This window comes from Ostrea edulis, chromosome 5, assembly GCF_947568905.1.
Source record: "Ostrea edulis chromosome 5, xbOstEdul1.1, whole genome shotgun sequence".
Taxonomy (NCBI): Eukaryota; Metazoa; Mollusca; class Bivalvia; order Ostreida; family Ostreidae; genus Ostrea; species Ostrea edulis.
Window position 1 is genome coordinate 11,167,403 of NC_079168.1, and position 16,070 is coordinate 11,183,472.

At 34.3% G+C, this 16,070-nt stretch overlaps 1 protein-coding gene across 1 annotated transcript in view; it reads left to right on the forward strand.

The window, feature by feature from the left end:
* Positions 1 to 12,789: 12,789 nt before the first annotated feature.
* LOC125649013 (uncharacterized) overlaps positions 12,790 to 16,070 on the forward strand; it is a 62,493-nt gene continuing 59,212 nt past the window's right edge. The window contains exons 1-5 of the mRNA XM_056164495.1: positions 12,790 to 12,856; positions 13,648 to 13,701; positions 13,775 to 13,942; positions 14,033 to 14,077; positions 15,766 to 15,798. Coding sequence (XP_056020470.1) covers positions 12,790 to 12,856; positions 13,648 to 13,701; positions 13,775 to 13,942; positions 14,033 to 14,077; positions 15,766 to 15,798 — 367 coding nt within the window. The remainder of the gene's footprint in view (positions 12,857 to 13,647; positions 13,702 to 13,774; positions 13,943 to 14,032; positions 14,078 to 15,765; positions 15,799 to 16,070) is intronic.

The window sequence follows — 16,070 nt, forward strand, 5'->3', positions numbered from 1 at the left end:
GAAGCGAAGGAAGATTTTCCTTTGTAGGATGTCGTGAACATCGCTAAAAAAAAAAAAACCTAAATGGGCGAATACCGTTCTAATGATCAAACAATGTGATTAGATAGTGACCATTTATTCTATGGAGCGCCATATTAGCATAAACTCAAATAACTGATGATATTTTTATTTTTTTGAAGATATCATCAATTCAATTATTGCGAAAAATAATGGAATTGATGTCCATCAAATCAGTTATCACTCTCATCAACTGAATTTATAATATCTTCAAATACGAATTAATTTAAAATAGCTTCCATTATTTAAGCTTATGTTAATTTGGCGCTCCATCTCATTCACCCGAACAATCCTCTTTTAAAGCTAAAAATTCAGAGAATGAAAGCTTCCGTCATGTGTTTAAACTTCTTACTGTAAACGTGGATTTTTATAGCAAGGGATATCACATATGTACTGAATTTGGCGATTACATTTAGTTTATTGTCGCACAATTCGCAGATATTTAGACCACGTGAATATTTCCACGTTTGCAGTAACACATTCAGGAAGCGATCATCTAGTCAAGGCTAATCCGAGATTCCTCTGACTCTTACCCCCGCTTTTATATTTGACATGTGCGGGGGAGAGTCAGAGCGGACTCCATATTGAAAAGTGGGAATTCAGTGACACCAGCTGGTGTCGCTGCTTTACCTACCTCTTACAACTTTATTTCGCGGATCTATCTTCCAAGACGTGAGAATTCAGTTAACGGAAGATAAATCTATAAATAGATCATGATTAATACGATGCTATCGCCGTTTAAACGGCCCTAACACCGACAAATGGAGCATCACTTGAATTAGGTCGCCGCCTCGCCATTTGATTTCTTTGCGCATGACGTCAGCACATGTAAACACAAAATTCCATCGTTTAAACGGCGATAGCATCGTATTAATCATGATGTATTTGTAGAATAATCTTCCGATAACTGAATTCTCACGTCTTGGAAGATAGATCCGCGAAATAAAGTTGTAAGAGGTAGGTAAAGCAGCGACACCAGCTGGTGTCGCTGAATTCCCACTTTTCAATATGGAGTCCGCTCTGACTCTCCCCCGCAGAAGTCACAAAATAAAAGCGGGGTTAAGAGTCAGAGGAATCTCGGATTAAGTCAAGGCCTGTTCACACTCACCGTTGCTTATTCTGTGTAGATTTATACACTGAGGCTTTTGAAGGGCTGGTGTAAGGGGATTCTTGAAAGCACACGCATGCACATGCACTGCTGATCAACATAGCAAATTTCCTACATTGAGTCTGCACACAAACGAGAAACAGCTACATCATGTAACTATTCTTATGCAAATTCGCTAGCAAAATTTATCTTATGTATAAAATAAAATACCATGCAAAATTTTTCTTGTAATCCTGTTCACAGATAAGCATACACATCAATTCACAAACACACGCATACACACATTAATACACACACATCAATTCACACACACACATACACACACAAACTCACACACACACACGCATACACACATTAATACACACACACACACACACACACACACACAAACTCACACACACACACGCATACACACATTAATACACACACACACAAACACACGCATACACACATTAATACACACACATCAATTCACACACACACATACACACACAAACTCACACACACACACACACGCATACACACATTAATACACACACACACACACACACACACACACACACACATTAATACACACACATCAATTCACAAACACACACATCAATTCACAAACACACGCATACACACATTAATACCCAAACATCAATACATAAACATACCACACGTATATGCACATTAATACACAAACATCAATTCACACACACACGCATACACACATTAATACACACATCAATACACACACACACACGCATACTTAATCATAAAAAGAAATCTGATTTATTCAAAGTCAAAATTGCATTGGAGGAAATGGATAGAACTGATCCACTCCTACTTAGAAAATTCCGATTTCTTGCGATCTTGCAACCCCGAGTCACGGGTCTTTCGGATTTGATCTTACAAACGACAAAGAACCCTCCCTGCTACTACCTTGGGCGCCATGCATTAGTCAAAGTTTTTGGTTCTTCACCAAAACAAATTAATTGGGATGTAAAACAGCATTCTAAAAAAGATATACAGCTACACATTTTCAAACGAATGACTGAATTTGATAAGCTACCTGTACATTGTACGTATGCACTATTCTAATTATGTATACGTACGCCTCTACTTGTATGCTTGACCTCCATTGGTCAATGTCCCGATCTTGTTTTGCCACGCTTCTTACACAATTGATTTGTACTTTAAGTACAAGAGGGTAAATAAGAAAACTATTTTTTTTTTAAAATACATATTTGTGTTGTGATTTGAACATATTAAAACAGATTAGACTTTAAAGAAATCTTTGAAGAAAAAACATTCCCGCAGAATGCGTGACCTCAGGCACCGGACCTTCTCCTCAGTGTGGATATGTGGCGGGCTATGAGTGTTCAACCTAACGGAATATTTTTATGGTTACACAAATTTTACTGAGTATGAAAGAGAGAAAATGAATGTATCTGCAAAAATAATAAGGAGAAAAAATACGTCCACTGGTTGTGTGTCTGTGAACCAGACACAAAATTATCAAGCTGATCTTTTGTAGAATCCTTTGAAAAATTGCTTTAAGTATGATGGCCAGACAGATATGAAAAATCATTGAATTCAACGTACAAGTCAACTACCTCTAAGCCGCAGTTACGCCATGTTTATAGAACTACTTAATTAGTCGAGGTAAATCTTACCATAATTATTTATGTATAACAACAACCACTAATACCCCTTTATCACTATGGAGTTTATCCAAAGAGGTTTTTAAAAAGACTCGAATCATAACCGGCATGTCATTGATGGTAATCGCACGCGAGACCTTTCGCTTAAAATCAAAGCTCCTTTTTTCAGGTTTACCCTTTTCATTACGTGCCCTGACTCGATAATGGAACCAATAATTGAATATGACTGGCAAAGGAGGACCCGGGTAACTTAGGGGTCGAGGATTGTGAAAGATTTGAGATGTAGCGATTACACGGTTTGATCACAGTTGGCCAGATAATTTAGTTGGTAAAGCAACTGATTGGTCAAATATTCAGGGGCCTTGCGGTTCGAATCCTTATCCGGTCTGTGTCATGGTCCCTCTCTTGATACACTGTAAGGAAAATAGTAATAGATTAATGATTTTAAAAATACTGTTTTATCCACATGACACGAAAACGCTAGATCGTTTTTACTACATCTTATGAATTATTCACGACGTAAAGAGAAAACGAATCCTTCAATTTAACATAAATTCCTGTATGTTTTGATTTAGTAGAATATGACAAAATAGGAATTTGAAATTGAAAAAAATATAAATATGAAAAAGAAAAGAAACACAATTTTATTTATTTTCTTGAAAAAGTGCAAAATATCGGTCATTTAATTTGAGAAAGACTAATTTATTTCGAAACAATGGACTTTTTTTATTCGTTTTTGAAAGTAAAACAAGTTATAAGGAGCATACACACCCGTTCATCAAATCATTCCTTATGACATATAAAAATTCAGCAGTGGAAAATGAAAAGGTTGAAAAAAAAATGTGTAGCATAAAAATGTTGCAACATCTCCTCAACACTATTGTAAGAGTTATAAAATGTTGCAACATCTCCTTAACGTTATTGTAAGAATCATGAAATGCTGCAACATTTCCTTAACGTTATTGTAAGAATCATGAAATGCTGCAACATCTCCTTAACGTTATTGTAAGAATCATGAAATGCTGCAACATTTCCTTAACGTTATTGTAAGAATCATGAAATGCTGCAACATCTCCTTAACGTTATTGTAAGAATCATGAAATGCTGCAACATCTCCTTAACGTTATTGTAAGAATCATGAAATGCTGCAACATCTCCTTAACGCTATTGTAAGAATTATAAAATTTGATGAAGTTGCACACGTGGATACACAAACACGCATTCCTTCAAGTGGCCATTGCTATACAGTGACAATAAACTGTTCCTGTCGTGAATGGAATTCCACAAAACCTAGCCTTTGTGCTAATTTGTACATGTAATCAAATTTAAACAGTATAAATCATAAGAGAAACCTCAGGTGAACGCAGGTCTTCGGAACGCATCGTACTTTAAACGTGTACAATAACTCAGTTGTCTAGATATTTTAATAGTATCTTTTAGATACGTTTAATCCCTTAAATCCATACTTTGTGTTATATATACTAACAGGAGTAGAGTACAATATTTCTTACACATCGATAAGTAAATAACTGCAAAACATGGATTATTAAGAAAAAAAATTCAAACTTTTCTTTAATAAAAATCTTGGGAGATTATTATGTCTTTAGGGAGAACACATTTACAATTTTCACATTTGATAAATATCAGTTTCAAAAATAATCATTAGATATCCAGTGGTCAGGATTACCAGGAAGCTAGAATAACATTTACGGCATATAAATATGATTTGCATGTATTTCTGAGTACAGTTAAGGCCTGTCATCATGAGGAGGACTTTGTATTTCGTCGTGTTCATCTCCTTCATTTTGGTTGTTCAGGGGGCAACGGTAAGTGAAGGGCTTCTGCTAGCAATTTTTCAAAGGATTCTATAAAAGATCAGCTTGATAATTTTGTGTCTGGTTCACAGACACACAACCACTGGACGTATTTTTTTTCTCCTTATTATTTTTGCAGAGTTATCAGTTTTCTCTCTTTCATACTCAGTAAAATGTGTGTAACCATAAAACAATATTCCGTTAGGTTGAACACTAAAATTAACTTTACAAAGAGGCATGCGTGGTAAAGGCCTATTCGGCTTTCTCAAAATGAATAAAATAATCTGGATTTTTAAACTACATTTCCCCAATGATTGCTTGAAAGTACTGTTACATTATGCATGGACATTTTCATAATCTCCAGAATACACAGATAAAAAAAACATGCAGTTATGAATTTTTTAAAATAATTATTCGGGAGTAGTTTTATCATACAACATGTACACGATAGTTAATTCCGAATACAGCAATATCTCGTCTATGGTAGGCTGCGTATCAGATTCAATAACCAAGCCTAGAATTACAAAAACGCAACAAATGCATAAACTATATGTAAAGTTGAATATACGTTTATTGAATGTAGATATCCACGTTTTTGATGATCTCTTCATTACATCACTGAGTATGAACATCAAAATGAAAGAAAACACATTTTCATGAAACTATTAAAACGACTTAAAGTAAATGTTGAAGAGCAATTGCGCATATGCATCGATTAGTCTTTTAAAATGTAAATTTTTGTTTCATAACTTTTCCAACACGATGACAAGTAAGCTTGATTTTAAGGTTCTCATTAGAAAAGCGTGTGGCTTTCACTTCAAATGCCTAGCAGAGAAACGGTTTGTCTCAGAGGCGGACTCTACCCGCACCAAGGAACTGCAGAACATACAAAATGTATGATTGCATTTTACGTGACCCACTACATGCTTACTCATTCTTATTGCAGTTATTGAAATTATAGTCTATTCCTTTTATTTATACATGACGGCATATTTCTGCCCTCTACATGCAAGATAATGTAAGTCAACATGAAGAATATTATGCTAACATGCAAGTTACCAATCTTTCTAGAGAATCTGATTTCGATTCTGGTAAATTTACTTACTAACGCCAGTGTCTGTCATCGTACATGCAAAAGATGCAACATGCGACTTATTCATGTCGACATGCGAGTTGATTAAGTCGAAATGCAACATACTTATATGGACAAATACGACCTATTCATAATTGTGGACGAGCAAAATATATGTTGCAAGTCAACATAATCATCTTGCATAAAAATGTCGACTTAATTAACTCGCATGTCGACATGAAATAGTCGCTTGTCAAAAATAATATTTTGCAAGTTGACATTTATAAGTCACCTTTCAATATAATTGTCTTGTATGTTGACATGAATCATGCATCGTGGCTGTAGAGAGCAGAAATATCCCACCATTAGTAAATTTACGAATATCAAAATCAGATTTTCTAAAATGATTGGTAGCTTGCATGTCGAAATAATTATCTTGCAATATGCTCCATATCTATATTTGCGTCTGATATCTCGTATTTGAGAGGTGGGTAATTGTGATGTAAAATTGATCAGAAAATGGCGTTAAATACCATCTCTCCATTACGATGGTTATATATGATTGTACAAGGCATTATGGGAAAAGATGAATTATTGCAAGTCCCCAAAATCGTTTAGAAACTAAAATTTTTCTTCAATTTCAGATTAAAAGAGAAAACAAGGAACACAAGAAAAGGGGTATGTACATATTGAGTAAATTTTTCGGGTTAGAGAAAGTGATGACATAAATTTACACGGTATTTAGAGGGAGTAAAAGATTATATCATACTTAATAAACAATTTCCTGATGAGGAGATGTGATGTCACAAAGTTAAAGTCAAGTAGATAGGAATTGGTAGTTACAGATCTGTTTGGTAGAAACTGTGTGTCTTGTTTAAAGGGGCGTTACAAAGCATTATTTCAGGGTGTTCTAAAATTCTCGACAAGTATCATTTGGAAAAGGATAAGATTGCATAGACTCTATAAAAATCATGTATGGTAATAACTTCGTAATATACTGTCTAATATCTACATTGTCATTATCGACCGACAGGAGGCGCGGGCAATTACATGTTATGGTTTTGGAAGGACGACAGTGATTTACTGCGGTCCTACATTATGAAATGATAAACATAGTTTATATAAAAAAAACCATCATTGTAATTTGATTTATCTATCAAATGAAATTACGGAAGTTACATATATTTAACAATCACGATTCTGGGTTGGTTTTTTTTAAAAATACATGAGATTTTTTTCTGCGAATCTAATTTTCGGTATACGAAATCTGCTAACTCGCAATATCTTTTTCGCATTGCTTCAGGTAATCAGCGTTTGTAGTATTCATTTTAACTTTGGTGTAAGCTCTATTTTTTTTTCTATACTCATAGATGAATACATTCTACGTGAGTATTTTTTATTTCTATAGAGATGAAAGCTTCTAAATACAATGGGATATTATCTCGACAGAATAGAGCAAACAAACAAGTGTGTTGGCAGTTTTTTGTCATGGCTTTACTTATTTTAAAATATAAGTCACAGAACAAAATACAATACAATGTATAAATGATAAATGAAAATTCACAATGAGCAATGAGACATCAATGATTATATTCCATATTCTCAATGACCAAGAATCGCCAATGCTTAACCAGTATTCACAATGAAGTCCATCATCAATAAGCGTTCAATATTCATAGGTCAATGAAGTTAAATGGTAAATGTTCGATATTTTCGATATATGATACACATTCAATGATGATCATCGACTTTTCCAATAGTGTATGACGTAGAGACAATGAAAATGGCACAGTGACGGAAGCCCAAATTATTGGTCACAGATTCTGAAAAATTAACAGAATCTGCGGCAGGGCTTCAAGCAAAATTCGGCCATATGTCCGAAGGTATTAGATCCCATTATCTGATGCCTGAAGACATGCGCCATAAGCGGGCATATTTTGCCCATGCCATGACAAAACTGCACTATTGCCGTAGAGGTGGATTTTGGAAATTTTCGCACAGTTTTGTAAGTCGGGGTAATTAATGTAGGCACCATTTCTAGCCATAATGAAATTGGACATGGAGCTGTTCATCCTAACCCTTGCTTTTTTGGCTGTGATGTGCGGAAACATGTGCCGATAATATTTCCGTGGTAAGATTTGAAACCAAATGATTCTATAGAGTGGATTTTAACAACTGATACGTTGCACAAGGTATTATATTTTGCCATTATATATACATTAACAATGTTAGTTTGGAAGCATTTAAAAAAAAAAATCATTAGTAACGTACATGTATATATACCTTTAAGATTAAAACTAAGAATTAAAAAAGTGTTAAACTGATAACTATAATTTGAATTACAAATAAAAAGTATGAATTTAGAATTGTTTAAAATTTAAACTTTATTTATTTGTCGACGATAGAATCGCTAATATCTGAAACCAAGTTACAAAGTAAAATATAAATATAAATTTCAAATCAATTACCGGGAATGTAATGGCAAACAAAAATAAAACTGTAACTATTAATCTAACTACTAGAATTAAAATTAGAACTAGAATTATTTAGAATTAAAACAAAATGAATTAAAAGTGATAACGAAAATGAAAAGATGGAGCGAGATTTGTGACACTGCTACGGGTATTTCTCCATATAAACTACACATGACATGGTAAAGGGTAATGGGGAACGATTTAAAAGATTTAAACCATTAAACAATGGGCTTGAAAATAGTACTCGTGCTAAGCAGAGAGAGAGAGAGAGAGAGAGATAGAGAGAGAGAGAGAGTAATTACGCACAACTTGTTGAAAATCCTTGTTTATGGTAATTTTTGAACGGATAATCCAGGGAAAATATATAACAATAGCACTAGCAGATAAGCTTGTGGCAACTTCGAAGTTAAAACGTTCAGCCTATATACTTTTAATTTGATGTGGCAAAATCAGATTTGTGTCGTAAGAAAATGCACAGACAAGTGATTCATCTCAAAATATATGCCGTATCATATACATTATACTGTTATATATATATACTTCGATTGTCATGAATATATCCATCCGTCCGGCAAAATGTGATGGACATCCCAAACTATTACAATCAGTGTCATATACTTACTACAACGATAAAAGGGAGATGTGTGAAAACCACTTTTAACCTTCTGACACAAAATACAATGTATATTTCTCATTACTCGCTTTTACAGCAAATGAAGACAACGGAAATGAAAACGGAGAGGAATTAACCGCAACTGGTATATAGAGTATAAGTTTATAACATTGATTATGTTTAATTCTGATTTTAATCCTTCCACCATTACTCTGTCGAAAACAATCTTATCATCTATGATAGCGACTGCGTACATGTAAGAGGTAAAATGTACATCTTCCTACTCGGTTTTTACAGCAAATAAAGACAAAGGAGATGAAGTAAAGGAGGGAGAAAGCAAACCTGTTGGTATGTCATGTCTGGTATAAATAATCCTGAGTATGTACTCTTGATTTTAATTACTCCGCCACCATCGCGTCTGAAAAGATATTTCAGAGTACAATGGTAATCTCAATGTACTCGCCTGCTAAAATAGATGTATTCATAGACTGTACATATTTATTTATTTTACCGCTTGAGTCGTAGGATTCATAGCATATGGTTTTCTTGAATCTTTATCTAGCTTTCGAAAATATCCAAGCTTGTTTTAGAAACCTGTTGTTGACTTCCTCTAATGTAGTTGTTTGGGAGTGCTAGAGGAAAGATGGTGAGCTTGTTGTAGAAGCATGTTGTTGACTTCCTCTATTGTAGTACTAGTTATTTGTGAGTGGTAGAAGGAAGGCGATGAGCTTGATTTAGATGTTGTTGACTTCCTCTAATGTAGTTGTTTGGGAGTGCTAGAGGAAAGATGATGAGCTTGTTGTAGAAGCATGTTGTTGACTTCCTCTATTGTAGTACTAGTTATTTGTGAGTGGTAGAAGGAAGGCGATGAGCTTGATTTAGATGTTGTTGACTTCCTCTAATGGAGTTGTTTGGGTGTGGTAGATATGAATAGCCATGTGACCAAGTCTATTTGCCTGACTGTTATTAACCGAGTTGCAACGAAGTTGAACTCGGCTATTGGTTTGGTGATGCGGACGGGCGGGCGTCAACAATTGGTTTCCGGATGATAATTCGAAAAGTTAACTCCGAATCAAATGAAACTTTGATATATTGTTGAGTACCAGGTTAGGAAGACCCCTAATGATTTTGGAGAAAAAAGGTCAAAGGTCAAGGTCACAGTGACCGAATATAGAATGAAAATTTCAGAAAAATTTGGTTTCCGGATGATAACTCAGAAAGTTTAAATTCGAATCAAATGAAACTTTGATATATTGTTGGGTACCAGGTAAGGAAGACCCCTATTGATTTGGGGATCAAAGGTCAAGGTCACAGTGACCGAATGTAGAATGAAAATTTCAGAAAAATTTGGTTTCCGGATGATAACTCAGACAGTTTAAATCCGAATCAAATGATACTTAAAGATATTGTTATGTACCAGGTAAGGAAAACCCCTATTGGTTTTGGAGAAAATAGGTCAAAGGTCAAGGTCACAGTGACCGAAAATAGATTTTAAATTCCAAACAATTTTGGTTTCCGAAGGATAACTCAAAAGATTTTGATTTGAATCAAATGAAACTTGGATATATTGTTGGATACCAGCACAGCAAAGCGCCTATTGATTTTGGAGAACAAAGGTCAAGGTCACAGTGACCGAAAATAGATTGAAAACTTCAGACAAATATGGTTTCTGGACAGTGACTCGAAAAGTTTAAAACAGAAATTAGGTCTTCACAATTATAAATATGCCACATCAATCCTGACTTTACAATGTATCCCATGCAACTCGGCTTATGCACCCCTGGGTGCATATATCGATTTTTGGTACTTTGAAGTGATATCACCTATGTATCATTATGCGAGGAAAAGAGGTCTTACAGCGCTCATATTGTAGACACAATAATTGTTAGCTGTCAAGTTTTAAATGAACTCAGTTTAAAAGTTGAAGTGTGAAGTAATGAATAATTTTGATCGTCAAATGTCGTGAATTCAGAATGATAATAGCTACCTTACTCAAAGGTTTCTTTTGATCAGAGGTTGATGTAGTACCATGAATTGTGATGCAGATATGTACACATTTATTTGGAAAATGATAGGTTCACAGGCGATAGTGACTATAATAGTAGAGATTGTCACATTCTAGACCACTTCCAATATCATATTGTAAAATGAATATTTCCTCTTTTAGTTTGTTCAAGTTGGCTAAAATTGAAGGACCAGAGTGATTTTGATTTTTAGAGGCGTTATCTCCCCTAGATTAAATTAAACATTTCATTTCAGCTGCATTGCCTTTGTGTATTTTGATAGTCCTGGTTTTATGTTGCATTAGACATTTTCTTTGCTTTCCATTATTTGCCAGTAATGGGTACTAGTATTTCCTATCGGATGCAATTCAAAATTAATTAGGCGGTAATTTTAAAGGATATAAATTCAAAATTCACTTGGTAAAATATTTTTATGACGGTGCCTTCACAGAGTCGCTCACTTCTGCTTCATACTTAGATATTTCATTAAAAGTAGGCAAACTGACAACTCAACTGTATGACAAACGGGATGATTTCAGCTTCTCCATCGTCAACTTCCCATATTTATGTAGCAATATTCCCTTATCACCTGCATATAGTGTTTATATCTCTCAACTGATTCGATACACAAGAATTTGTTCTGCGAATGGTCAGTTTTTAAATCGAGGCAAGCAACTGACAAACAAGTTGATGGTGCAGGGGTTTCAACAGTCTCGATTAAAGTCAGCATTTCATAAATTCTATGGTCGTTATAACGATCTAGTTTGCCAATACCACCTATCATTGGGTCAAATGCTGTCTGACGTGTTTATACCGATTGTTAGGCCGTTCTTCGCACACTGATTTTGACAACGGATAACTCCGTTTACCTGATATAGGGCTCAAGGTGGGTGTGACTGGTCGACAGGGGATGCTTACTCCTCCTAGGCACCTGATCCCACCTCTGGTGTGTCCAGGGGTCCGTGTTTGTCCAACTATCTATTTTGTTTTGCTTATAGGAGTTATTAGATTGATAACTGTTCGTTATCTTCACCTTTCATCTGGTGTAATTGTATATTGGATACCTTTAATGCAGATTTTGTTTGGCGAGCACACCATATTTATAAAATAGTCATCATGACAAAATACTGTGAACCAGAATTTACTGACTTTAAACGGGACTGTTGAAACTCCTTTAACATCAGCTTATTTGTCAGTAGCTTGCCTTGATTTAAAAATTGATCATACACAGAACATGCTCTTGAGTTGAGAGACATAAACACCATATGAACGTGATTATGAACGTAATTATGGAATATTGCTACATAAATATGGAAAATTGACGATGGAGAAGGTGAAGGAATACTATTTGTCATAAAGCTGAGTTGTTAGTTTGCCATGAACATCCATGTTCAATAAAACATCCAAATATGAAGTAGATATGAAAGATTCTGTGGTGTCTTTTTAATCGAGATCACTAGGATATATGGAATTGACATATGAATGAAAATGATTCTTAGGAATTGATGTTATTCTAATTTTAAGACTGAAGAATTTGGTTTTTAAAACTATTGTCTATTTGGATATTTCGAACACTATATCAATCAATTGTTACTCGGTTTTACAGCAAATGAAGATATAGGAAATAAAGATACAGAGGAAGAAACCACATCTGGTATGCTATGGCTGTAATGTTTATGATGATTGATTCTGAATTTCAATATTTATCATCAAATGATGCGAAAATAACGAGAAGTATTACTTGATTAGCCAGTGTAAATGTGCACGTATCAGATGAGCTTGAATTCTTCAGAACTAAACATGTTCTTTCATCTCGTTTATACATTAAATGAAGATGAAACAGAAGAGGGGAAAACCACATCTAGTATGTGAAGGTCAATGTTTGTTTGCAATGCTTCTTGTCAGTTCTATTGATTTTAATCATCCTATCTCCACACCAAAACAATTTTTCGAAAATGCGAGCTTTTTTCATTATCAATTATACTCTTCTGTAACTACAATGTTGTACTCGGTTTTAGAAAGTAAAGATGGCGGCGATCAAGCAGAAGAGAAAGACAAGACACCTGGTAAGCTATAGTTTACAATTTTATACCGATAATTTTCAAGAATTCTACTTTCAGATACCCCTATCAAACTTTTTCATATTGCAATGATTAAAATGGAAAAGTAAGTTTTCGTTTTCCCTGTTCTCGTAATGTATGAGTGTCGAGATTAAACTGTTCTGAGGTTAAACATGGTTTTGTTTCATCTCCGTTTCACAGCAAATGAAAATGAAGAATACACATACCTTGTATGTATTAGATTGTCTGGATTTGAAATAGAATTTTAATCAATGAAAATTTGCATTACAAACAAATATTAGACCCAGCATACCAGGTATGGAATTTCCATTCTTTGCTTCATTTGCATTTGCTGTAAAACCGAGATTTTAAAAAAGCATGGTTAGTTTGAAAAGAATTTAAACTCATCCAACACTAACGCATTGTACAGCGGCTAACAAAACATTTTATTTCTTTTTACAACCTTTGACAAGAGCATTTTATGCAAGCTAACCAAAAGTTTCATTTTTTTAAATACAACTTCGATAAGAATTTAAAAAAAAACCTGATTCAGTTACTATATCACCATTACAAACATATATTATAACATACCAGGTGCAGATTCGTCCTCCTCTTTTTCATCTCTTTGGTCGTTATTTTCTGTTTGAATCTTTCGCAATGAGTGGGCATGAAAACAAATATGTATATTTACATTTACTCTTCAATCCTGTGATAAAAAGCATTAGAGAAATTTGAATGGTATTTGCCTATAACTGCAAAGACCGAATCACTATAAATATGTTATGTCGATTTTGTAGCAAAAGACGACGAAAAAGATGGAACAGATAAGAATGAGGAAGAAACTACATCTGGTATGTCATACCTGTCTGTGTTTTGAATACTAATATAAACTGAGTCTTATTGAAAATATCCGATCATAAATAGTGAAATTGTGTCCTTCTCTTTGCCTTGCATTTATTTTCATTTTCGTCTCCATTTCATCTGAACATTGTCAGTGTCTTCTGTCCCTTCTGACACAGAATGTTTGTTTTTCTCGTTTTACAGCAAATAAAGACAAAGGAGATGTAGAAGAGGGGGGAGATATCACACCTGGTATGTAAATGCTGATATACTTTTGCAGTATGCTGTTCCTAGTTTTGACTTTTCTGGTACTCAATCTGTGTTTCGCCTTTGCTTTTGCAGCGAATGAAGGTAGAGGGGATAAAAAAGAGGAAGCTGCTGCAGTTGGTAGGTTATAGCTGATGTATGATCATTTGTAGCGCATGGTCAAACGTTGTGAAATGGAAAACAAACTTTGGTCACAGCCTGCATCAATGCACAAACATTGAGCTAGTTTAAAATCTTTTCAGATAAAAAAAAATGTTTTTTAATCTCGGCTTTACAGCAAATGAAGATAAAGCCAATTCTAGAAAAGCCACATCGGGTATGCTAGGGCCAATATTTGTTTGTGGTGCTAATTGTCATTGATTTTCATTTTGATAATCATATCACCATGTCCTAACAATTCTTCTAAAATGAAGATATAGTTTTTCTTTGTTGGAAGTAAATCATGTTTACAAGTATAGTTTTGTTAATTGGTTTTACAGCAAGTGAAAAAGCAGGGAATAAAACAGAGGAAGAAACGACGTCAGGTGGGCTATAGCTAGCATGTTTTGTAATGATCATTTTGAATAAAGCTGCTTTAATTAACCCATTTAACATTTTCATGTCGTTGTAATTAAAACGAAAGTGTAATTTTTCGTTTTGTCCCCTTTTCTTAAACTATGAAAGTGTCAAGCGAAATTAAACTCTTCTGCGAATGAACACTGTTCGTTATCTTCACCTTTTCTGAGCATAACAGGGGATGCTTACTCCTCCTAGACACCTGATCCCACCTCTGGTGTGTATAGGGGTCCGTGTTTGCCCAACTATCTATTTTGTATTGTTTGTAGAAGTTATGAGATTTATCACTGTTCGTTATCTTCACCTTTCATAAACACGGTTTTGCTTCCTCCCGCTCTTACAGCTAAAGTAAATGAAACTGATGATGTAGAAACTACATCTGGTATTTTATAAAAAAAAAAAAAAATCTGTGTTTGGAATACTGAGGATTTGATCCTCATTAAAAATATCCGAACAAAAATAGTCACACTGAGTTGCCCTTTGATATACTTTGGTTTTTGCTTTTACATGTTCTAAAAGTTTTCAACGGAATGCGACCCTTTTGACACAATATATGTTTATTCTTTCTCGTTTTCACAGGAAATGAAGCCAAAGGAGGTGAAGGAGACGGCGAAGAAACGAAATCTGGTATGACAGCTTGTTATATCTTGCATATTTCATATTGTAGGTGGTAACTTAATGCTGATTTCCTATATCCGACAACCATCCCACCTACGTAATGTTTGAGGAAATAAAGTTATTACTGATTATCGTTTGGACTCCCTATATATTTGTTTTCATGTCCGCTCATTGTGAAAGATTCAAGCTAGTTTTTACGCTTCTTCTACATATGTTTCTTCTTACCTGTATTTACAGGAAATGAAGACAAAGGAGATAAAAAAGAGGAAGAGGAAGCTATATCTGGTTTGTAATGGTGATAGTAATTGAATCAGTTTTTAAATTCCAAGCCTTGTCAAAGGTTGTAAAAAGAAATAAAATGTTTGAATAGCCCGCATACAATGCGTTAGTGTTGGATGAGTTTGATTTCTTTTCAGACTAACCATGTACTTTTTTAATCTCGGTTTTACAGCAAATGAAAATGAAGCAAAGAATGGAAAAACCACATCTGGTATGCTAGGAATAAAATTTGTTTGTAATGCTAATTGTCATTGATTTAAACTCTCCTATCACCACACCAAAAACAATATTTTTCAAAACTAAATCGTAGTTTTGTCATATAGTCAATACTAGAGTATTGTTACTTGATTTTACAGCAGGTGAAGAAGAGGGGAATAAAGCGACATCTGGTGGGCTATGACTTTCAATTTTTGTGATTATCATTTCAAATAAATCTGCTTTAGATACCTCATTAAACATGTTGATATATTCTTGATTACAATGAAAAAGTAAATATTGCTTTTATCTTCATTCCCGAAAGTGTAAAAATATCGAGCGAGATTTGACTGTTTTGAGAATTAAATCTCGTTTTTTAAAAACAAAATTCATGTCGAATTTACAGCAAATAATTACCAACAAAATGGAACAGATGAGGAAGAAACTATGTTTGGTATATCATACA